Source organism: Hydra vulgaris, chromosome 06, assembly GCF_038396675.1.
Source record: "Hydra vulgaris chromosome 06, alternate assembly HydraT2T_AEP".
NCBI classification, from domain to species: Eukaryota; Metazoa; Cnidaria; class Hydrozoa; order Anthoathecata; family Hydridae; genus Hydra; species Hydra vulgaris.
In genome coordinates this window covers 22,519,825-22,546,800 of record NC_088925.1, presented here as the reverse complement: position 1 = coordinate 22,546,800, position 26,976 = coordinate 22,519,825, and the positions used below count along the sequence as shown (strand labels likewise).

Below are 26,976 nucleotides of genomic sequence, written 5' to 3'. Positions count from 1 at the left end.
TTAGTTTCATAACTTTGAACAATTTATAAATAAATGATTTTAAGTTATTTGACATTTTTAACTTGAGCAGTTGAAAAATGATTACACAGACCAACAACAAAATTTTTTTGGGCAAACAACATGTTTTTTCTTTATTGTACTTCTTACTCTGATTTCAAGTATGCAATCCTCTCTCTGCAACAACTTCAAATTCAAAGATATTTGTGTATAAGGCTTTAATATTTGGGGGATAGTTATAATAGAATAGGTTTCTATTGTGAAACTAATTTTTGTTGGATAGCAAAATGTTGTCATTGTGATGATAAACTATTTGAATGATTCTATTTGCATAATCAGACCTAAATATACAAAAATATTTATTTAAAATATAGTAATATTATTATGAAATATAAATTATTATAGTTAACTTTAGAAAGTATAAACATGGGATGATCAAAAGGCTGCTCTTCTCCCCCTTTTTTTCCCTCGGTTAGAAGTTGATATCAGTTTTAACTTTTTTAATAGATTTAGCTATTCTGTCGAATAGATTTAGCCATTCTGTCAAAATGCTTTAGCTACTTTGTCAAATAGCTTTAGTTATTCTGCGAATAGATTTAGCTATTCTGTCGTATTAACAAGTTTATAATTATTTAAACAAATTCAAACATTTCTGCACGGAAAAAAAATTTATTTGGCCTACAAAGAGTTATGCATGTAATGTTTTCATAAAAATTCATAAAAATACTAAACGTGTCAGTCCTTGTTAACAAAACCAAACATGGCCAGCAGTTACAAATATGTTGTTATAAGTTGTTATTAAATATTGTCTAGATGCAGAATAATTGATACAAATATGAATCACCATTATATCAAATACTATTTTAATACTGTTAAGTACAATTATTAGATAACAATAGACAAGCAAATAAATAGCAACAGACAAACTTTACTAAAAACCAGTTTTGACCTATAAAGAGTAATATTATATTTAACTTGTCTCAATCTCTCAAATATCTCCATCTAAACTCATAATATACGACAGCGGAGTTAAACAAAAAATTAGTTCAACTACGCTAAATTTTATTTTGTTTTTATAAAAAAAATTAGTTTCACTTTGTCAATTTTTTAGTTAGTTCTGATACTAAAATACTTAACTTTAAATAAGTTACATAAATAAGAAAGAAAAGTACCGTAAACTTGCCTAAGTTCGGTCACTTAAGCTTTTATTTATTTTTTCTACAAGAACAACAACAACAACAAACAACAAGATATTTATTTTCCTCAAAATTTACAGTCATATAATTACAATAATATATTAATAACAATAATAACAATAATAATAACAATAATAACAGTAATAATAACAATAACAATAATAGCAATAATAATATTAAAATTAATAAAATGCCAATAATAATATTTTTATAATTATTATTAAGCAATTGGTGTAACTTTAATCTAACTGTGTTGTATTATGCAACAATGTGTTAATTAACAAAATGGCCAAAAATGAGTTTATGCAAAACTGTTAAAAATAAATTTATACTAAAATCTGCCTTAAAATATTACAATTAAATTTTTAAAAATACATATTTACGCTACCTCACTTTTTTTTTGGCAACTAGAAACCGCTACCTAGAACCTAGAAACTAGAAACCGCTACCTAGAACCTAGAAACTAGAAACCGCTACCTAGAACCTAGAAACTAGAAACCGCTACCTAGAACCTAGAAATTAGAAACCGCTACTTAGAACCTAGAAACTAGAAACCGCTACCTAGAACCTAGAAATTAGAAACCGCTACCTAGAACCTAGAAACTAGAAACCGCTACCTAGAACCTAGAAACTAGAAACCGCTACCTAGAACCTAGAAACTAGAAACCGCTACCTAGAACCTAGAAATTAGAAACCGCTACTTAGAACCTAGAAACTAGAAACCGCTACCTAGAACCTAGAAATTAGAAACCGCTACCTAGAACCTAGAAACTAGAAACCGCTACCTAGAACCTAGAAACTAGAAACCGCTACCTAGAACCTAGAAACTAGAAACCGCTACCTAGAACCTAGAAACTAGAAACCGCTACAGTTCAATTTTTAAAACTAGAAGCGCTTTTCAACACAAAGTTTCATTTTTAGTCCTCTACTAAACTTTTTGATGATTTTTCATTTCTGGCAAAGGTCAACAAAAAACTTTTTTTTCCTCCTATGTTGAGTTGATATAATTTCTCTAGCGTAAAAAAAGAAACGAATTTTTCTTAAGGTAACAAAGACAACAACTTTTTCTTATGATTTTTCAGCTTTTTGACACCTCTTACCCCACCGCTAATACCGCAAATTTTTGTCTTATCCCAAGACACAGCTCGTGGGTTTCCTGGCAAATAAGGTTATTTTTCTTCACTATTTCTTCATCAGACAGCCTAATAGAAAAAATTGAAAGTTTGATCAAAAATTAAATATTTGAAACTTTGATTAAAACTGTTTTGTATTATATAACAGTGGTCAGTGTTTTTGTATTATATAACAGTAGTCAGTATTTTTGTATTATAACACAGTGGTCAGTGTTTTTGTATTATATAACAGTGGCATTATAAAATTAATAAAATATCGGCAAAATAAAAATGAAACGATACCAAAACAAAAAAGAAACTTTAATTGTTAGACATTTGAAAGCAATTTCGTAGAGATTTTACCTTATAACCATCATAATGCGTTGATGCCTTTTGAGATCACCTTCTTATGTTGCGATATTGTCCAATAGGGTATCCCGGAAAAAAAAATTCTAAAAATAATAAAATACCTCTCAAGCTTTTCCTATTCTCTTTGGTCCAAACAGACTAAAACATACTAAAAAAGCAATTTTGTTCATTTAAAATTGATGTTTTTAAAAAAATGATTTTTTTTAAAAAAAATGCATTTTTTAAGGAAAAAAACGTGTTTTAGGAACTCTCTTCAAAATATATATTTCCCGTTTAAAAATTTAACATTTTTGCGTTGCTTTTTTGCCGAATCCTTCTTTGGTTTCTTTCAGTTGTCTCTGAAAACAAGCATGAGATTCTGTTTTATATTATCCGACCTGTAGCCTTCAACCAAGTCCTGGATTTCTGAAATTCTTTTCCGCACAGTCATTGACACATACAATCGACTTTAAAATTTTTTTAAACAAATCAAACGTCTCGCTGGCAACTCCCTTGATCCACTTCTCTACCTCTCCAACAGGAATCTCAACTACCTTGAACTGAATCCAGCCCTGGGAACCTGCCAGTTCAGTAAACCTTATAAATAAATTATCATTATTAAAAATCTACTCTCCGCTAAAAATAAAAATTATTGATAATATATTTTAAATATACCTGGCTTCATGACAGGCCCCAGGTTGATAAAAATGAAACCCTGGTATATTTCCTATTAATAGAAGATAATTAGTTCACAGCTTCTTATAGTCCCCCCTGGTAAATATCTTGTAGTCAATGCACTTTTGCAAAACTCTATGGCTTCTTTTGCATTGTTGTATTGAAACAATCCAATTCAAAGCTCATTCCAATCAAACCTGATTTTCTCCTCCATCTTGTCCACCTCTTCCTTGGCACTTGGCCAGGCTTTCTGCAATTTTATATATAGTGCTCTTCTGGGCCCTTTTTTTTCTTTCCAGTGAGAGCTTCTTTAAAATTAGAAATGTCTAACTCCAATATGCGTCACTTGCAGATAAACCAGAGAAAAGTTGTGTTGAGAACAATTGTTGAGAGTGGTAATGGCACCAACAAATACTCCATTGTTAGAAGCAGCGGTGTCACAACATATGGCCAAAGGAGATTCAATCTTCTTGAATCTCTTTTGGCGAACAGAGGTTTTGGATATAGGAATATTTTTAAGATTTACGCTTAATTTATTACATATTGTTGCAATGATTGCGGTTTAAGGTTGAATTCCAACCCTACACCGAGCAGATACTACAGATGTACAATCCGCCGAATCATCAGGGCTATTATCAGTGCCGGTTTAACCAGCTGACACACTGGACTCGTGGGAGGCCACGGAAGTCAAGGGGCCAGAGCATCTAAGTAAACTTTTGAAAGATATATAATTTGAAAGAAAAAATATTATCAGCCTTTATCCGTAACTTCCTCTCATGTGCCAGAGATTTCCAATCTTTACGATATCAGCGCATATGACGTATAGCAAACTAGACGTTTTTTTTTATGATTTAAAAAAACGCTTGAGTTTGAATTCAAAATGGAATGCGTTTTGATGAGTCTTGATTTAATGTTTTTAAAAAAGTTTGTTTTTGTATAATATTTTATATAATAACTTGTATTTGTTAGTCAAGCACATCGCATCATACGACATTTACAAAGTGATAGTCGATGTTATTTTCAGTAACGATGTATAAACACTTATTTTTATATCTTTATATTTTATTTAAATTATACGATGTATAAATACTTATTTATGACTTTTATTTTTCAGTTCGTTGTTTAAACTGTTTGTTTTTTATATAACTTTATAATTTAGTTGCAAAACTTAAATTCACATTTATTATATTATTATTACTTTTTATATTTTTTTTTATAAATAAGACATTCCTTATAAAAGTGGTATTTTTCTTTAGTGATGTAGGAGTTTAGTTTAGGAATTAATTATTTATTTAACTTAATAATAAAGCATTATTATAAATAATTAAGAATAAAATAAATAAAATGAGTGAGCAAAAAAGTCTAGATAAATGTCAAAAAAAAGAAAGAGAAAATCTGGAGGAGCTCGTCGCAGAGAAGCAGATGAAAAAAAAGAAAAAAGGAAAAAAAATCATTTCCAAATTACCAAAAATGGTAAGCTTTTTCTCTCCTATTCAACCAAAAGATATAAATCATATTTAATTTTTAAATTACTAGAAGACAAAAGTTCACGACGATTTATCAAATGTACGAAAAATGCAGGGTAAAATATCTTCTGACAATATTGAGTTAAAATTAAAAAGCGTTGATATTGAAGACCGTAACAGAAGAAACAATTTAAGAATTGACGGGGTCGTTGAAAATAATGAAGAAAAGAATTGGGAAATCACAAAAAAAAAGGTAAAGCAACTATTTAAAGAAAATCTTGGTATTGAAAAAGATATTATAATTGATCGGGCTCATCGAGTGGGAGTAGCTAATGATAAACGAGAGCGAACAATTGTCTTGAAGCTCCGGGATTACGAGGACAAAAAAACAATTTTGGAAAGAGCAACAAAATTAAAAGGAACTAATATCTTTCTAAACGAAGATTTTAGTTTTACCACGCGAAAAATTCGAAAGGAACTTTTTGATCAGGCGAAGATACATCGTCAAAATGGCTATTTTGCAAAAGTTGTTTACGACAAACTGATTGTTCACGAATTTCGAGAAAACACCCGCAACACAGATGTTATTCCGACATGCGTAAACGAGTAAGCGTTTTGAGTATTTTCGTTTTTAATTATATTAAATATTTTTAAATTATACATTTTTAAAAAATGGCAGCGCTTTTTCCACAGAAATTAGATTTTCACAATTTAAATTTAGACTTTTTTGAGGACAACTTTATAAATAACCTATCAGAAGAAAATATAAATATTTTTCAAGAAACTCAAAGGAACTTAATTAACACACCGTATATTGATCCTTTTGAATTTAAAGTAATAGCAGATGATGGCTCATTTTCTGTATTACACATAAACATTAGAAGCATGCAGCAAAATTTTGATAAACTTAAAGAATTTTTAAATATTTTAAACTACACGTTCGACATCATATCTATTTCAGAGACTTGGCATGATACAGAAAGTTCTCTTGAATTAAATTCTAATTATATATTACCATTTTATAAACTAATAAGTCAATCAAGAGGAAATGGGAAAAAAGGAGGAGGATTAGGAATTTATGTCTTAGAAAAATATGCTTTCAAGATAAAAAATATACTATGCTTTTCAAATGATAATTATGAAAGCCTTTTCATTGAAATTATTAATAAAAAATACCGAAACATTTTAGTTGGATGTGTTTATCGTCCACCGAGTGGAAAAATAAAAAATTTCGAAACTTTTATCAAAAATACGATTATGAAAATAAATAAAGAAAATAAGACATTATATATAACTGGTGACATAAATCTTGATGCTCTTTCTAACACAAAATTTCCAAAAATAAAATCTTTTTTTGATATGCTTTTTAAATTTAATGTCTTGTCAACTATTAATAAACCAACGCGAGTAACAAAAACCTCTGCAACAGCAATAGACAATATTTTTATCAATAATTATTTAGAAACGATATTTGAAACCGGTATATTTTTGACAGATATTAGCGATCATTTCCCGACATTCATAAAAATAAAAAACTTTAAATCTATGTCTGATTGTCATTCAAAAATTATACATTTAAAAAAACGAAATTTAAAATTGAGTAACACTAATAAATTAACAAGTAGACTAAAACAAGAAACATGGAACAACGTATATAAATGTAAAGATACTAATGAAGCTTACAATGCCTTTTTAAGTACATTTTTGGAGTACTTTAATGAAACCTGTCCAAAAGAGATAATAACAATTAAGTCAAAAGCAATTGCTAATCCGTGGATGGATAAATCGTTATTAAAGTGCTCAAAAAAAAAGCAAAAACTTTACAATAAATTTTTGAAAAATAGAAACAATGATTATGAAAAAAATTACAAAAATTATAAATTTTTTTACCAAGATCTCATTAAAAATGCAAAAAAAAAATATTACAGTAATCAAATTAACAAATGCAAATTTGATAGCAAAAAAACATGGTCCATCATTAATCTCTTAATGGGAAGAGAAAAACTAAATTCACCTTCTCTTCCTAAACGAATTGTTATTGAAAATAACGATATATTTTGTCAAAAACTAATTTCAGAAGAATTCAATAAATATTTTACAAATATTGGTCCAAATCTTGTAAATAAAATTGTACCAACATCTGTATCATTTAAAACCTATCTTAAAAACACGAATAACGTTACCATGCTTGATTATGAATTAGGCTATGAAGAATTAGAGGCAGCCTTTGCCTCCTTAAAAAAAAAAAAGGCTCCAGGATTTGATGAGATATCTAGTGATATAGTTATTGCAAACAAACACAGTCTTAATAGACCCCTGTTTCATATACTTAAGCTCTCATTAAATTCTGGGATATTTCCGGATGTACTTAAATTGGCAAAAGTAATTCCATTATACAAATGTAATGATCATTCTGACATTACAAACTACAGGCCTATATCAATACTTTCTGTATTTTCAAAACTCTTCGAACGTGTAGTTTATAATAGAATCTATGATTACTTCATTAAAAACAATTTTTTTTACCCAAATCAGTTTGGCTTTCAAAAAAATCTCTCTACAGAGCATGCAATCATTGAAATAGTAAATCAAATAACTAATGGTTTTGAAAATAATAAATTTACTTTAGGAGTGTTTCTTGATTTATCAAAAGCATTCGATACAGTGGACCATTGCATTCTATTAGATAAATTAAGGCATTACGGAATAATAAATAAAAGTTATTATTGGATTAAAAGCTATCTTACAAACAGAAAACAATATGTAAATAATGTCCAATCTGGAGTATTAAATGTCTTATGTGGAGTCCCGCAAGGATCGATTCTTGGTCCACTTCTTTTTCTAATATATATAAATGACTTTTGTAATGCATCTTTAAAAATGAACTCGGTCATGTTTGCAGATGACACAAACTTACTTCTCATCAACAATGATATCAAGAAATTATATGCAGACATGAATATTGAACTGTGTAAAGTAAACAACTGGTTTAAGGCAAACAAACTCTCACTTAACGCTGAGAAAACAAAGTATATACTATTTCACAAAAAAACACAAGAAGAAAATCTTCCTCTCAAGTTGCCTAACCTATCTCTAAATGATAAACTAGTAAATAAGCAATCCAATATAAAATTCTTAGGAATCATTGTTGATGAAAAATTATCCTGGCTTCCACATATAATATATATCCAGTCAAAAATCACCAAAATAATAGGTTTGATGTATCGAGTTCGCTCCTACGTCAATAAAAATAGTCTTAAATTAATCTACTTTGGGCTAATTCATAGCTTCATCAGCTATGCAAACATTTCATGGGCAAGTACTCAAGCGGCAAAGATTAAAAAAATTTATAGTCTACAAAAACATGCCTGCAGAATCATTTACTCAAAAAATAGGCGTGAACACGCTAAGCCCTTAATGAAAGATATGAAAATGATGAATGTGTTTGAAATTAATATCTACCAGCATTTAATTTTCATGTATCGTTATAATCACAATATCTCTCCTATAAGCTTTAATAACAAGTTTAAAATAAATAAAAATGATAGCTATAATCTTAGAGCGAATATGTCCAACACATATAAACTGCCTCGGATAATAAACAAATATTCAGAGTACAGCATTCTATATCGAGGTCCAAAAGTATGGAATACTTTTCAAAAAGGATTCAAAGGCACGGTAAATTCGTTAAGTTCCTTCAAGTTTTTAACAAAAAAAGAAATTTTTAAAATATAAGAAATGTTTTTGGTTAATCATACTTTGAATAATTTCTCATAAATCTGTTTTTGTTTTATTTCTACTTTTGTTGGTTGCTTATCAATTTTATTAGCGAATTACGCGTTTTATTACGATATTTTATTGAAATTTTATTACGCATTAACATATTACGATATTTTTTTGAAATCTTGTTATAGGGGCTCTATGAAAAGATTGCGATAACGTACTGTCATCCTCATCTTCTTTGAGCCCCTATCTGTTCTACTTATTTTATTTATTGAAATTTTATATTACGAAGTTGTAAAATCTTATATTATATTAAAACAGAGAAAGAAAAAAAAAAAAAAAAAATCTGAAAAATTCTTAAATTTTAAAAGATCAGAAAAAATATCGCTCTTTATTCAAATCAGTCCCTTCTCCATTTCTTAAAAAAACTCAAAATAAAAATGCCTACACTTTGTTCCACGAATCACAGGAAGTACAGACGCAAAAGTGCATTGATTCTCTACATAATTCAAACAACCCTCGTGACGACTACGCTGTGATGAAACGACCCTCGTGAAGACTACGCTAAGCCTAAATCAATGAGTAATCAAAACAACAATTATTTCAGCAATGTAATTGTGACAACTTGGGGTTGATTGCCCATATCTTGTCAAATCCACCCAAACTAAATATAGAAAAAATTGGCTTCTTATCCCCGGACTGTGATTTTGGAGGCAAATTTTTTCGAGCTCATTCAGACCTGTTCTTTAGAATAGGCAACAAAGAAGGAAGAAAAGTATTACACAATTGGCTTCAATTTTCAAAAGAATATTGAAGCATGTACTGTGTACCTAGCTATTTTTTCGGAAAATCGAAGAGCAGCTTGTGTGAAAAAAGATGATTCCGGAACTGGCAACATGCCAAAGCCTCCCTTAGTGAACATAAGCAGACCATAGAGTACTTTCATATCATTGTCGCATTTTCATCTCGGAAAAAGCAGTCGAGGCAAGGATAGATTTAGAGTTTACCAAACTATACCAGACTGAAAAAGAGTATTGGACCCAAGCTCTATGACGAACAATCGAAGTTACCAAGCATCTCTCTTCTAGGTTTGGGCGTAATATTTAGAAAATTTAAATACATAAATTTAAATTGAAAGTTATAAATACTTTAATTGAATTTAACGTGATATCACTTATCACGTAATAATGCTGCTTAAATATTTTTCAAAATTGAAAATAGATGAATATTTTATTTATTGTTCATTCTCAGAGGGTTATCATTCCGCGAATCAGATGAAAAACTAGTATCGATACGCTACGGAAACTTTATTGGATGTATTGAGCTATATGCAAAATTTGATCCTTTCCTCGCCCAACTCTTGATTACTTATGAAAAAAAGGAAATGGAAGTAACTAGGACTTATCTAAAAATATTTACGAAAAACTAATACACTTGATAGCCGCCAAGGTTTCGGAACTTATAGATAATATGATCATCCTTAAGTAACTTGTTGTAGTATACAATATGTATAATCAAAATTGCAATATATTTCTCAATCATTGTTAATTCTACTCCTGATGAGTTGCACATCAACGAACTATGCGTCGCACATCAACCAATTTGCAGTCTCCATGCTTGAAATTGTTTTAAAAAAGTTAGATTTTTATGGGATCAGCATTCAAAATGGTCGTAGCTAGTCATACGACAATGGCAGTAATATGCCTGGAATCTTCTTTGGTTTACAAGCAAGAATTAAAAAGATCATCGTTCTTGACATACATACATACAATATGCTGCTCACTCTATGAACCTCATAGGATTAAGAGCCATGGAATCCAACGGAGCTGCTGTTAATTTCTTTAGCTTTCTTCAATAAATTAATATCTGATGCTTGTTTAACGGTTGAAAAGGGTTAATCTATTTACAAAGTGATTAAGAATTATTTAGAAAATCAAATAAAAACAAATTTCATTTGTGATTGTGCATACTTATTAACAAATATTTTTTATAAAGGCGGCTTTTCTTGAACTTAACAACAATCCTACTCAAAAATCAAAAAGAGCAGAGGCCTTTGGCTTTTCGACCAAAATGGAACAACTTGAAACAGCTATTTTAGTAGTAATTTAAAACAGAATCATGGAGAGGTTCAACAAAGTTAACAAGAAACTGCAGTCCGTTAAGCTTGATTTAGATATGGTTGAAGAACTGTACAACTCCCTGGAGCATTATGTGCACCAAGTTTGCTCCAATATTGAGCAATATGAAATAGAAGCTGTGTCTTTGTTCACCACAGATGAATATGCCTACGATCAAAGGCGCCCAAGACCACGCAAGAGGCATTACGATGAAATTAACAGTGTGGAAACTTCAGTGTTTTCTGGGTGGTTTAAAATGATTGCCAACATTAATGAGATCACGGAAAAACTATGAGTGATCTAGATAAAAGAAAGCCTATTTTGGATTGATTTCTCTGTTTGGTTTTCTTGTGAATCTCCGCAGCATGGATATCATGGATATCAAATTGTTCTGGAGAATGTTCATTTTCAACATTGAAAAGGATCAAAAGTGTTCATCGTTTAACTATAAGTATATTTACAACATAAAATATATCTCTTGAACAATAACAATTTTAATTAATAGCAAACTCATATATTTTTCAATTTTTAAAGTTACTTATAATATATTCACTCATTGTTTAATAGGTCAGGAGCGTCTTTCAGATCTTTTACTTGTCCAAATAGAAAACCGGGTATTGGATTCTTTCGACCTAGAAGATATCATATCTGCATTTGCAAGCTTAAAATGCAGACAAAAGGTGTTTAAAACCTATACTAATCGCAGCGTGTTTTTAATGATAAATACCGTGAGATGCTTGTTAAAATACAAAAGAAAATAAATTATAAATCCATTGTGCAACAATTACTAAAAATTTTTTATTTTAAACCGCTGTTAAATTTGAATACTAAGAGGCCAGAAGGTCTAAAGTGCTGGGAGGCCAAAAAGAACTTAACCTGGCCCTGACTAATATTTATCATTATCTAAATAATAAATAATAATGATGTTTCTACTCTAATTGAATTTTAACTTAGTTTACTCAAAATAAATTAAAGCAACTTTTTTTTTATAACCATCATTCGTCTACCTTGGCTTTTACTGTAGAATTAGAATATTGAATTAATTCATCGACAGAATCTTCATCTGTAAAAACTACAGCTTCTGAGTCTGATGCAGAGAAACCAGCATCAGAATCTAAAGAAAGCTCACTTAGAGCCAGGTCCTTTTTCTTTTGTTCTTTCTCCACTTCTGCATTTTTTATTTTCCGAAATAAAATATTACCGAAATAACCAATTCTGTCTGTTTTTAACAGGTATTTTAAATTCTACTTTTGTTGTAATATACATTTTTCTGGTCTAAAAAAAAATGAATATCCTCTCTAACAACAAATATATTGTTGAGCCTAACTCTAAATTACACATATTTTGCGTAATATGAGCAGAAAAATCATTAAATAAAGTTCTTTTGTTTTTTTGTGCAAAGCAAAAATATATATTTTAAAGAACTTTATTAATCTTTGTGAGCCTAATAACAATTGGCGTAAGCATACCCGAACATGTTTCAAAAATAAATATGCTTATAAAAACATGCATCAGACAAATAATATTGTTATTCAACTTAGACATAACAAATTTAATAATTTTAAAAAAAAAACGAGAAAAAATTTCCGTACTAAGTAATCCTTAATTGATGTAATTTTTTTCAAAAAATTTAATTTTTTTAAGTTTTACACATTGCACTTTTTGACAACTGATTTTTTTTTCCCGTTGGTTTTTAACCACAAGGGACTTCAGAAAATGGAAAAAACTTGAGAGGTATCCTAGTGAAAAAAACGTTTGTTTCTGGGACACCCTATTGTCCAGCTAAGTCAAGAGTTGTTCGTTTTTTTTAGTTGTTTTTTTTAAGTCTACAATTTTAGTCGTTATACAACAAAATAAACTATTAAAAGTCTTTTACAAAATACATATATATACATACATACATACATACATACATACATACATACATACATACATACATACATACATACATACATACATATATATATATATATATATATATATATATATATATATATATATACATATATATATATATATATATATATATATATATATATATATATATATATATATATATATATATATAAATATATATATATATATATATATATATATAAATATATATATATCTTTATATATATATATATATGTATGTATGTATATATATATATCCTTTTTTATTTTTTTTTTATACATGTTTATTTTCCAACTACAAAGTGTATTTTGCAGTTGTAAAATAAACATGTATAAAAAAATTTATATTTACAAGTAACCATCTGTGATTGGTTACAAGTAACCAATCACAGATGGTTACTTGTAAATACAAATTGGCGATAAAGATATACAAATATAAATCATAAATATAAAGTTCGAAATATACGAAGTAAATAAAAATATAGTTGCATACAACTCTGAGACATGATTAAAATAAATACCAATTACAACAATATAATAACGTGTTCGTAAAAATAATCCGAGAAATATATCTCTATTATATTCCAATTAATATAAAAGATATAATAAATAAAAATAAATCTGCTGATTTTTCGGAGGAGTGCTTAGATGTTTCACTATAAGTTTATTTGCTCCATTTCAAAATAATGTTAGTGTATAAGTATGATAAAAACGAAATTTGCGTAAGATTGATAAATAGAATTACTTATTTGTAGTTATAGGAAACTCGCAGAAGACCTAAGTCAGTCTTGTCATCGAGAACCTTTTTTCAGAGACGCGTAATACACATAAAAAATCAGTTGCATACGTGGTATATATTAATGTGTTACATATATACCTTGTTATTAATATTATTTTTTATCAATTTGTATTAAAAGTTATGTTACATTTATTTATTTTTTTATTCAAATTTAAAAAAATTCCTTATAGTTGTTTAATTTGATTATTGTAGTTTTTAGCTTTATTTTTAGAGAGTGATTGTTGTTTAAGTTTAACAGTGATTCGTTTCTGGAACTAATTTGTTAAATAAATTGGGACCACGATATGTAATTAAGAATTTTAAGGTATCTTAAAGTTGCCTTTTGCTCTTGTATTGTATTTATTTATATTATTTTTAAAAAAGTGTGTTGTAAAATGTTCTGGAACCAGACTTAGTTTATATTTAAACATGAAAAATACTTTGAAAAATATTTATTTGAAATTTGTTTAATGCGTTCATTTGCTCCAGTAAAGGTTGAACATGAGTAAATTTGTTTTTGTTGTATACTATTCTTGAAGCGTGTTTTTGACGTAAGTAAAGTGGTTCTAATTTAGATTTGTGGGTACTGTCCCATGCTATATTGGCATGCATGAGATATCTATGAACGAAAAGTAGATAAGTTTAAGACCTTTTTGCAACAAAAATGGCTTGCCTTGTAAAGTAAACCTATTTTCTTTGATATTTTTGTGTTTATGTAGTTTATGTGGGGTTTCCAGGAGATGTGTTTTTCAATTATAACTCCTAAAAACTTTGTATTCAGAGCTCTTTTGATGATTATACTTTTTATATTAACTGCTGGTTCGGGGGTATTTTTTTAATTTGTTGATTAGAGTGGAATAGTATATACTTAGTTTTTTCTATACTGAATGACAGTTTATTTGGTTTAAACCATATATTAATTTTTTTTTAATTCAGCATTTGTTTTTTCAAAGAGGTCTTCAATTGTCTTGACGAATAAAATAAGTTTGTATCGTTGGCAAACATTATAGTTTAAATATATATATATATATATATATATATATATATATATATATATATATATATATGTATATATATATATATATATATATATATATATATATATATATATATATATATATATATATATATATATATATATATATATATATATATATATATATATATATATATATATATATAAAGGTGTTAACTTTTTAGTATCTCCAGTTTCCAATATAAAAAACAGATGAACTTTGGTTTAAAAGTAACTGAAAAGTAATTGGTTTCATTTAATTTTTGATAAAGGTCACCCACCATGACCCTTGAGAACACACTGGCTCCCATATATCAGTGGATTTTCTTTTTTTCGAAAGTATATCAACCTGGGTCTCAAAAGAACCAGAATTTGATAAAGATTTCAGAAATAATAAAAAAAAAAATATATATATATATATATATATATATATATACATATATATATATATACATGTTTGTTATATATATATATACATATATATATATATATATATATAACAAACGAATTTATAAATACCTTGAAAAGTATAAGTTAAAATAAAGTAGAATATATATATATATATAAAGAATCTTATACATAAGCAAAACTGTAAACAATATAAACTAGTAAAGAGATTGTTAACAACATAACTACAAAATTTTAGAGAAAAACAATAAAAATCCAAAAATAAAGTTAAATAGTAGATAAAATAATCAGTAATACTGTAAAATGTTATCGAGGGAAAGAACTAAATTTTTTATTTTGTTTTTTAAAAGACAATAAGAATTTGGTCAATCAAAATCAAAATTTGGCAAAACAAGTTTTTTCCATAGGTGCGTTGCATGATAGGCGAGGCAAAATTAATTAAAGTTTTGCCTCGAACAAAAAGGTTCGTTGAAAAAAAGTTTTTTATTTAATACTGTATTTGTTGCTTTTTTTTTTAAAAGATTTTATTTTTAAAATTCTAGGAATATGCGTATTGCATGGGAATCTGTCTACAAGGTGGTTGTGTGGCTGAGTTGAATAACCTAAACGGCAACGAAAAAAACAATATTTTAAACTTTGCATCTGTGTTTTTGATACTCGTTTATCTGTGTTTTAAACTTGAACCAAATTTATTTATGTATATGACTAGTTTATCTATCTGTTTGACATTTGAAAGCCTTTTTCTGATTAAGCTCAAGCAGTATACAAGTCTCTGTAACCCTGCTAACACCGATCTTTTCTCGTCATTGTAAGCGTTTGTGTAGCAGATGCTGACTCCCGCCAAAGTAGTCCGAGGATTTATCTGAAACGTCACACTAAATTTTTTGTAATGCTTTCTTTTCCTTAAAAAGGTGTTGTTGAGTTTAAAGCAATTTTATATTTTGTTATTAAAACTTTACCTATTTAATATTTACTTGAACTAAAGATTTTGTTGAAAAATTTGTATTAACTATTATTTGTAGTATTTGTAGGAAAAACTTTTGAATTTTTTTTGCTACACTGCAAATATATACTTTTTTTAAATTATTATTATTATATTATTACATGAATAAAGTTTTTTATTAACTGCAATACAATCGAATTAAAATCTGACAGTTCAACTACAAATCGAGTTTATTTAATTGAAAAAAATGAACAAAATGCGTTTTTGAGGTCTTCAGAATTTGCTCATTTTTCAGGGTTTTGATCAAATTTGTTTTATTTTTCTTTACAATTCCTAGAAGCAAGACTTCTAACAATTGTTTTAAAGGAAATTAAAATCAATAAATCTATTACTAGAGTAAACAATTTTTGAATTGATTTTGTACAGAAGTCTTTTAGTGGGTTATGCAGCGAATATTCATCACATCATAATCAACATTTTTTTTAAATAATATATTAATCCCTTTTGTAAACCCCTCTTGCTCAGAGCACATCTGTAGAAACAGATATGGTGTTGGTGTCAGTTTTATTCTTTTAAAAGCTGATTTCCGATTCTTTATTGAGAATCAGCTTTTAAAGCATTTTCCTTACGAAACTGTTCTCTCTATGTTATTAATGCAATCTTTAATTGAGATACTTAAGAACTCACAATCCAGATAAAAGAAAATTAGGCATTGTTATCCACACTGCAGGTTTCATTACACGTAATTAGAAAAGCTTACGCTGGTTCAATGACATTAATCTGTATATTAAATACACTTAAAGCCTTTTTTACTTCTTTTACAGCTTTTTGTTCATTACTAACTAGATATGCTTGGTTGAATATAAAGGTAATTGATAAAAATTGATAAAAATTGCGCAAATTGATAAAAATTTGTTTATATGGAATTTCAGCATGGACTTCCATACTGCCTAATATGAAATATAAAGTTTACAAGTAAAAATCAAATATTAAAAGACATTGTTATTTTATAACAAATAGTGTTAGAATGTCCAACGCTATTTGTTGACTGACTGAATGAATAATGACTGTTCAACACCATTTGTCATAAAAAAAAACCTTTAATTTTATTCGATTTGAAATTTCTATGTTTTTACTATCATTTCTCGCTTTTTTGATGGTGTCATTTCCCAGTGAAAAAGCGCACATGGGATACGCGTGGATTTTTTCCATATGTAACCCATGTGGGGATTATTATTTTGTCCCATGTGGGTTTCATATGATAAATCCCACATGGATTCCATATGGATCTTAAATGCCACATATTTTAATCCAAATGGTATAAAAGTTGTCAATACTAGACAAATGATAGTCCGAATGCTTCTATGATAATTTTTAAAATTCTTTTAATTTAAAAATTACTTAAATAGTATTTTAAAATTAATCATCGAAGCTTTCAGAGAGGCTTAACTTAATCTGGTATTTGCTACTTTATCCCATTTGGTATTCAAAACGTGCAGCATTTTTGATCTTTTACATGTGATGTTTTCCACCTATAACCTATGTGGGATTTACCTTAAACTATTATGACGAAATTTTATAAAATTAAAAAACGAGTTGCAAAATGAATTTATTTTTAAATAAATGCTATTAATCAATACATCCAAAATGAATATTAAAAATATTATTTTTTTTTTTGCGATTTACACGCCGTTTTTTGTCGATTGAATTAATTAAATCGCTTCGGCTTGCATAATACCAAAGATTTTAGTATCTTCTAACTTTCTTCAAACATTTTCTAAAAAAAAATATAAATACAAATATATATATAAATATAAATATAAATATATATATAGAGAGAGAGAGAGAGACAGAGAGAGAGACAGACAGACAGAGAGAGAGAGAGAGAGAGAGAGAGAGAGAGAGAGAGAGAGAGAGAAGAGAGAAATTTTAATAAGGAACCTTATTAGTCGAGCAATTTTAATTATTAGCCAGGTTGAAGTCATTAATGACTACAATATTTCACAAATAATTATTTCCTAATTTATTACTTACAATGACTAACGTATTATGGGTAATTGAACACATATTATGCGTAATGAGCTTGAACCCATGAGGAGAATCCTGAAAAAAAGTGATCAATTAGGATAAGTAGTTAAACAAAAAAACAAAAATAAAAATGTAAAAACCTTCTTTTTCAATGATGTAGACGTTGGGTGCAATAGCCACTGGATGCAGAAGTATCTTTACTTTTTCGTCGCACACACGGCCTTCTATAATAACAGGCCTTGACATCGCGCAAAATGCCGTAAAAACTGAAGGCCGATTAAACTTTCACTTTTACTTATATTGATATATTTTTATATTAGGTAGGGTGTAATGGCAGTCTATGTTTTCTAATAATAATCTCTAGTAAAGACGGAAATATAAAAAGAAACCAAAAAATTGTTAAAAGATAATCATATTTTTCGTATTTCAAATTTCATTAAGAATATTTATGTAATATTAAATAGTATCAATAACAAGCAGAACAATAACAAAGTATATATATTAGAAAGATAACTGTATTTTCAATTTTTTTTGCTAAAAATGGTAACAATAAAAATCACCAACAATAAAAAACACCAACAAAAGTTGATTCAAGCAAAAAAAAGTTTTATCAATATATCTCAACAGGGTAAATATTTACAAATATTATCCAGAAGTTCTTTTTCATCAGTAGAAATATCTCTAAAACACATGTCACAAGTATGACCATCGATACCATCAACAGGAATGTCAAGTTGTAATATCAATTTAGTAAGTTGAATATTAATTTTTTCAATTACAGATTTAGCGTTTATAAAGTAAGTACCTCCAGATCCCTGTCGAAGCTTAGAAGCTTTTGCAAGTGGATCTGTTGAAAACCAACCTAATAAGACATACTTTGCTCCATTACTCAACAAAGTTTCTACGAGAGCAATAAAGCCATAACATGAATGCGCTATTGCATTGCTAGTATCTAGCGTAAGCTGTTTTTCACGCTTACCTGTAGGTTTCATAAAATTTGACAGTTCAGCAATATCTCGTAGCAGTTGTAACTGTTGATCACCAACTGAGTGGATTTCTCCGCATAATTCATTTCTAAACCGAATGCCAGCACCAGGTGCTTTGACATTAACAACATTCAAAAAAAAATTATTTTTTCAATAAATACAGCAGTACCTTCAAATGCTTTATTTTCAATCTCTGGATGCGTTCTTAATGCAGCTACTGTTTCTTCACAAAAAACAGACAAACAAAACTTTACAGTCTCTCTTTTGGTTTTGGATAAACTGATTTAGCTGTAAGTTTAGAGAGTTTAAAAAGACTATTACACTCAGTTTTATATAAAGTTTCTAAATCACTCCACTTAGCTAAAGCCAGTTCTTTATTGTTCAAAAATTGAAGTTCGCCAGTCTTTTTTGTCAATCAATTGTTTTGTATAGATTTTAAGAGATGCACATAATCATACAATAAATATATACACGGTTACCATCAGTAATTATTACCAGTGTCTTACTATTTTCAATATTATTTATCGTATTATTATCGGTTGAGCTCTACATATAAATTCTGGACCTCCAAAAAGACATTTAATCATAAATGATAAAATTGTTTTAGCTAACTTTTCAGGGTAGTTTACTGCTTGACCAAACAAAGCACCTCTTTGGTAAAGTAATGAAGCTTTGACATAGACCTCATCAATTAGTAGTATGGAAGTTCTTTTCAATGGATTTAAATTCATAAAAATACTATTTATGAAACTTAGGTCCTCCATTGAGCTTATTTTTGAAGTCAATTGTGTTAAAGTCCTTATACTTGGCAACTTGTAGTCAATACACAAACAATCATATAAACTTCGTCGCATAGCAAAATACTATTTGTTTAAAGCTAAAGATGAAATATTACAAGTTGTGCCATTATGGTTAGCTACAAATGAATAATCATTGAAAATTACTAAAATAAATAATGGAACACCAAGTTTGTACATTTTTGATTGTATGTGTAAACTTTTTTTATTAAGCTGGAAAACAATAACATCGTTATTATCACTTAACAAAGATTGAATATCCTCAAATATAAGTTCATCCTCTTTTAGAAAATCATTTAACTCATCTGGTAAAATGCTTCGAAAACCGCTTAAAGTTACAGTTTTTCTAACTTTACTTGCTGGTGTGGCTGAACAACTAGGCGGAATATTTTTAAAAACAGATGGTGGGTTTAAAGGTCGTTGCTTCCCATATTTGCTTTCAAAAGGTGCTTCATTTGGCCGCACAGTTGACATACTGCTGTCTGTAACAATAAAACCAGTTCTTGGGATAGCTTCAATACATCTTTTTCTCTCCTCTAGATTCTTCGGGAATTTATAAATTGATACTTTTGTTGTAGTTGAGTATTGATATTTTTGTTGTAGTTGTAATTGATATTGTAGTTGTATAAATTGATATTTTTGTTGTAGTTGAGATAGTTCGACTTGCAAAGAGATACACAGCATTTTAAAGGCATTTTAATTATTAAAAAAACTTACCGTTAGTTTGACAATATTATTACCTTACAATGTTAACGCCTTGAACCTTACAACATTATCGTCTTGAAGTTGCGCTATCTTATTTATAAACCAATCAAATTTTAAAGATTTATTAAAAAAGCGCGAACACAAACTTTTATCTAATGTTAAAAGATGAAAATGTAAACACAGTATTAGGAATTGGCCTTCAGTTTAACAACTTTGTTGCGCGATGTCAAGGCCTGTTATTATAGAAAGCCGTGGTCACACATAATATAATGTTCTGAAACTAATAAATAAACATCTAAATTTCTATAAGTAAATTTATTCTTTGATCATTACCTTCATATCCTATCTTATTTTCATATCATAATCTATTATGGTATTATTTATATAACATATCACAACAACATTATTAAATTTGTGATGTTCAAATATCATATGAACATTCTCTAACATGTTCATATGATATTTGAATATAGTTCTTGAGTATATTATCTGCAAACAATTGACTGATGCAAGTTCAAATGTTGTCAAAAACCAAGCATGCATGCATGGGACACTGCAGTGTCCCACAAAGAAATGCTGGTTTAAAAGTCAAATTTTCTTTATTAAAAAAAAATATTAAAATAGGGAGGAGATAGGGAGGTTTCTGTAACTTTTTTAAGGCTCCAAAACTTTTAACTTTAGATATAATAAGGTTCATAAAACTTAAGGGACTTACGAAGTACATTGAGGAACAAAAACAGGATATTTACAGAAACTTTTCAATTTTTAATCTGGAGTACCACAGTGTAATTGGGAATAAAGCTCTGGGTCCAGTATTCAAAGTAATATGATCTAAAGTAATATATAAATTAAGTAAAAAAATAAAATGCTTTAAAATGGATGCAGTTATACATATAACTCCTAATAGTTAACTATATGTATAACTAGTTATAAAATTTATTATATAAACTTATTTTTTAAGGTTTATGCTTGAACAAATTAGTACCAATTAATTCAAATTCAAGATTTAGTTCAAGTTCTTATTTGTTCATTGTTTTTTCACTATTTTATATTTATTTGTTCAAATTTGTAAACTAGTACTAATTCTTACTACAGTAAGAATATTTATCATTGTTGAACGTGATTTTATTAGTAACTTAATTTTACTTTCAACATATTTTGACAACAACCTTACATTTTAAATGATGACAGCTTTACTTTTCTATTGATGTTAAGTTTATTACGTTTCAATAACTCAGATTGAATTTTAACTGAATTATTGTAAGCTTTGTAAAGGTTTGTTGTATATCAAATGGTGTTGTAAATAAAGTAAAAAGAATATATATATATATATATATATATATATATATATATATACATATATATATATATATATATATATATATATATATATATATATATATATATATATATATATATATATATATATATATATATATATATATATATATATATATATATATATATATATATATATATATATATATCTAGTAATTAGGCTATGGGATCATTCATAAATGATGCAAGTAGATAGAGGGGCAGTGTGAATTTAACAATAATTGACAATGGGGAGGGGATGTTGAGACCAAAATAATGTCAATTAACAAATTGAATTAAAAAAAAAAGTAAAATATTTTATTTAAAAAAAAAGTAAAACAATTTATGCTAGCTATGAGCATGTTTTAGAGGTATTTACACTAACAATGTGGTCTAAAAACTTCTTGCTTTTGTTGCTTAAAACTGTAGAGGATCATAGGAAAAACAATTTAAATTCAGAAATTAGCTTACTTGTCTGAAAGAACAATTTATGTTTTTTTTTTTTTTTTACTTTTAGTACTGTTGAGAATAAATGTATAATTGAACCAGAAAAAAATTGATGGTATATGCATTTTTTATATTATATTAACAATTCAGATATACCATCATAATATGATAACAAAAACTGACATCATTTTCAATGGGAGATGGCAAAAAATTGACTGAGTTTGATAAAGGGTGAAGGTGTTCAATAAACGGGTCATCATCTGACATCATTATGCATAGATGACCCTATGATTTAGGTAAAATAAGTAATCAATTTGTCATATTTCTCTTTAGAAAGTGTAAGAAAAAAGCATTGTTATGCTGAGAACCTACCTATTGAGCAAGCTTTGACCACCTATTTTATAAATTTGAGAGACAGAAGTGGAAGTGCGAATCGCAAAAGAACTAATAACAATGCTCTAAATTGATTTTAACTTTGTAGACTAACATTAATATAGTATTAAAAAATATTAAATGAAGTTTACATGATTTTTATAATTTGTATTTATTTTCATTAATTATCAGTTATCAGTCTCTATTTTATAAAATGAATTAAAAAACTATTTATTTATAGTATAATAATAATACATAAATACTAGTTTCCTAATGCTATTATCATCACAATGTTAATGGTATTTGTTTTAAAGTGAAATTTTGTATCAATTTTATTGTTTTAATGTTATATATATATATATATATATATATATATATATATATATATATATATATATATATATATATATATATATATATATTATATTTACTTTATTTACAACACCATTTGATATACAACAAACCCTTACAAAGCTTACAATAATTCAGTTAAGATTCAATCTGAGTTATTGAAACGTAATAAATTTAACATCAATAGAAAAGTAAAGCTGTCATCATTTAAAATATAAAGGGTGTTGTAAAAATATGTTGAAAAGAAAATTAAGTTACTAATAAAATCATGTTCAACAATGATAAACATTCTTACAGTAGTAAAAAATAGTACTAACTGATAAATTTGAACAAATAAATATAATATTAACAAAAACAATGAATAAATAAGAACTTTAACTTGAACTTTAAATAAATCTTGAATTTGAATTAATTGGTACTAGTTTGTTCAAGCATAACCTTAAAAAATAAGTATTTATAAAAAATTATATGTATAACTAGTTATACATATAGTTAACTATCAGGAGTTATATGTACAACTATATGCATTTTAAAGCATATTATTTTTTTTAAACATTACTTTAGATCATATTACTTTGAAAACTGGACCCAGAGGCTTTAGTCTCAATAGCACTGTGGTACTCCAGATAGAAAATTGAAAAGTTTCTGTAAATATCCTGTTTTTGTTCCTTAATGTAGTTCGTAAGTCCCTTAAGTCTTAAGGACCTTATTATATCTAAAGTTAAAAGTTTTGGAGCATAAAAAAAGTTACAGAAACCCATCTCCATCCTATTTTTTTCTTTTTTTAATAAAGAAAATTGGGAAATCTTTGACTTTCAAACCTGCATTTCTTTGTGGGACACTGCAGTGTCCCATGCATGCAAGAATGGTTTTTGACAACATTTCAACTTGCATCAGTTAACTGTTTGCAAATAATTTACTCAAGATCTATATTCAAATAACTATTATATCATCCTAATAATACGTCTATTTGCACAAATTTTAATCTTATTTTTATAAAGAAAGATAAACATTATTCGTGGTACTTACATACTTGCTTGCCATTCACTATAATAATATAAAATATTATCACTTAATGTAAACGTAAGGCAATGCAATGTCGATTTAAAAAATTTTTTTAGTTTTTTTTAAAAAGTTTTTTTTTAGTTTCCAGCTTTCAAATTAATTCCCATGCAAATCCCACAGGAAACCCACGTGGGATTTCCCATTTGTGTAATTACCATATGGTTCCCACATGTAACCCATGTGGAATTACCCACATGGGTTTAAGGTGACAAATTTCCATACGGATACCACATGGGAAAATCCGTCCCACGTAAACCCCATCAATCCCACACGGAACCCACGCGGAACCCATGTGGGACGCGTTTTTATTTTTCACTGGGTTATCTTTCATTTTAAGATTAGCTAATTTTTTAAATTTTATTTATGTAAAAAAAATTAATAAATTTTCAATAACAAGTATGTGTCTCAAAACAGTGAACTTTTGCTTCAATTAGTAAAAAAAGTCAGATTTAAAACAATACAAAACTTAGAAAATAAAATTTTTTTTTTTTTAAATTATATCTCATAAATAATAAAAATATATTACCAAAAATATGATTGTAAACAAAACATGAGAAAAATATATAAAAGGTTAAATTTTTTAGCACCTTTAATAAATATTGTGTGTTTTAAATAATTTCTATAAATGCTTTGAAACTTTTTTCAAGCAAAGGAAGTTACCGATGCGTCAATAAAACTCATTTCAATGAACTCTATCTTAATAATTCAAATTTAGGAAAATCATCGTTTTCATCGAAATATTTTTTAAGTTTTTCAATGTCTTGTTGTTTTAAGAGTACGTTATGTTCAGGAATTAAAGAAAAAATAACTTCATCTTTGAGAATCTCATTAAGCAAATAACCATCAACATGATGACGTGTTACAAATCTTACCAATGACCTCATGTTTACGTGAAGAAGATATTGTGAAAGTTCTGAAACTGACCATTGCTTCGGTGATTTAGTTAGCCATGTTCCTAAACCATTCTCTTTATTGCAAGGCCTCCAACCGTTAATGTAAAAATAAAGTTTTCTAGCTTCAAATTTCGTAGTGTTCATTGCAATAAAGTCTTTCTCGTGAAGTAAAACTAATTTTCTACCATTAATTGAGAATTTTTGGAAACTTTCTACGAGGTTTCTCATTGACAACAATCGTAGCAAACCACAAACTTCTGAAACACTCATGCTTTCTAAAACTTTTTTATATTCGTTTTGTGATGTTAAATACTGCTTTAGCGATAGATAACCACTGTATGGGTAATCATATGTAACATCAATTGCTTTGGAACACTCAGCATTGCTTTCAAAACTTTGATTTAGGATGCTATGGTTTGATATTTGATCATTATGCTTGTTATCAAGTGATATATATGAGTATTCGTGTTGTTCATTGTTGTTTTTAACGTTTGTTAGTCGATTTTTATTTGGATATTCCATTGAGTTTGAAGAAACATATCCTTGGTTTTCACAGCTTTTATAATACAAACTTTCCCCGTCAAAACCTATAGAAGTCAATTTTTTTGTAATTGGCATAATGACATACCCTCCTGTATCAAGTTCCACAATCAGTTCTCTATTTTTAAGCAGTTTTATTTCGTCAGTATGAGGGGAGTCATTAACGTACATGTTTGAAGGTTTACGGTTGGTATGAAGACTCTCTCTTTTTTTGCTCATTTTGAATGAGTTATATTGCGAAGGCTCGCATTTAAAGTTTGGAGAATGCTTCAGCGGAGCATTTTTCATAGTTTTTCGTAAACTTTCATAACTATTTTCAAATATATTTTCTTTAAAAATGCTTTGATAATCTGGTGACGAAGTTGTAAACAGAGTATTTTTGAGTTCCGTACGTAATTCTTCTGATAGTCTGCTTATGCCTAACTCTTGATAAGTTCGAACGCAATGAAACTTAGCTATTCTTTCATCTCGTGGAATGAAAAAAGAGTTTAACACTATTTTTAACTCGTTTTCATCTAATTTATCAACTGTTAGGGAGTCATCTAAAATTTTTGCGATTGTGCATTGACTCGATGTAAAAGCATGAATACTTAGTTCTCCAAAATATCTTGTTGAAGCAAAGTAACAACTATGAGATACTTTTTCAATAACCAATAAAGTTTTCTCACGAACTTGCTGCATTGCTTTATTTTTTTCGTTAGATATAGTTATATAAAAAGGATACTTTAAAAAAAATAAAGACTTTAATGACATATTTGACGGCTCTAAACATTTTCTAAAGTTACCTTCTGCATCTAAAGGAAACAAAACTTTGTTCATTTCAGGGTAGACTAATACGTGGATGCCACGCTTTTTATCACTTTTAAATGATACTCCTAATTTTTGGGGAGCAAATTTAAAAACCTGACCTGCTTCATAATAATACTCATTGTCAACATTAAATTTTTTTGTGCAAACAAAGTACTCAATGGCTAAATCCTTTTTCTTTTTTCTCAACTCCTCCAAAGTATTGCAACAAATGTCCGAAAAGCAAAACTCAACAACGAGCAATGAGGCCTCGTTATCTTCAGAAAGATATACAACTTCAGATAAATTTGTTAAACATTTTAACAATGTCACATTTGTAAGACTGTGTATGGTAAATGTGCCATTCATTCGCAGTCCAGATATCTGCATTGTAACTGGTAGATTTTTAACCTTTAGCGCCAACTCATCGAACTTTTCAAATCCCGCGTTAAGTCTGTTGAATGTTCTTGGTAGGGCATTAAATATTGACTGAACCATGTTATTCATTGAAAGAAAAACGGTTATTGAACTCTTGCCCACTTTAACTAAATTTATTTTGCTGCTTTTCCGGGTTTTTTTTAAATAGCTAAATTGGCTTCTTTTATTATATTTGTAGTCATTTTAAAACCCAAAGTTACATTGATTTTACCGTTTACCAAAATTTTAGAGATTTAAAAGTTATAAAATGGAAAAGGAAGGATACTGTTTTGTTGATATATTTTTATTATATTATTTTTCATTAAACGTTTCATTGTCTTTTTTAACAAAAAGGATGTAGCGCAAATTTTTATAAAAAATGACATTGGTTCTGTAAGTTGATAAAACAAAAAACTATTTCTATAACAAATATAAAGAAAAGATATGATCATATGGTGTAAAATGGATCATATTTGACGTCACAACATTTCAAGCAACAAAAGATATGTATACTGTTTTGTCTGGAGTAATACGATAGATTGATGGCGCTTTAATGGCGAGCTAATTTTTTGTATTCTTTATATATATATATATATAT

At 28.0% G+C, this 26,976-nt stretch overlaps 1 protein-coding gene across 1 annotated transcript; it reads left to right on the top strand.

Annotated features, from left to right (window-relative positions):
• The first annotated feature begins 4,672 nt into the window (after positions 1 to 4,672).
• LOC136081284 (uncharacterized) lies at positions 4,673 to 5,404 on the top strand. Its single transcript, XM_065798588.1, has 2 exons — positions 4,673 to 4,801; positions 4,865 to 5,404. Exons 1-2 carry the CDS (start codon positions 4,673 to 4,675, stop codon positions 5,402 to 5,404), a joined length of 669 nt encoding a protein of 222 aa, XP_065654660.1.
• Positions 5,405 to 26,976: the final 21,572 nt, after the last annotated feature.

What these genes read in the sequence shown, in the direction of transcription:
- LOC136081284 (XM_065798588.1), top strand. Translation starts at nt 4,673, where the DNA reads ATGAGTGAGCAAAAAAGTCTAGATAAATGTCAAAAAAAAGAAAGAGAA. An exon ending in TTTCCAAATTACCAAAAATG is followed by an intron (nt 4,802 to 4,864) that starts GTAAGCTTTTTC and finishes TTAAATTACTAG; the next exon opens with AAGACAAAAGTTCACGACGA.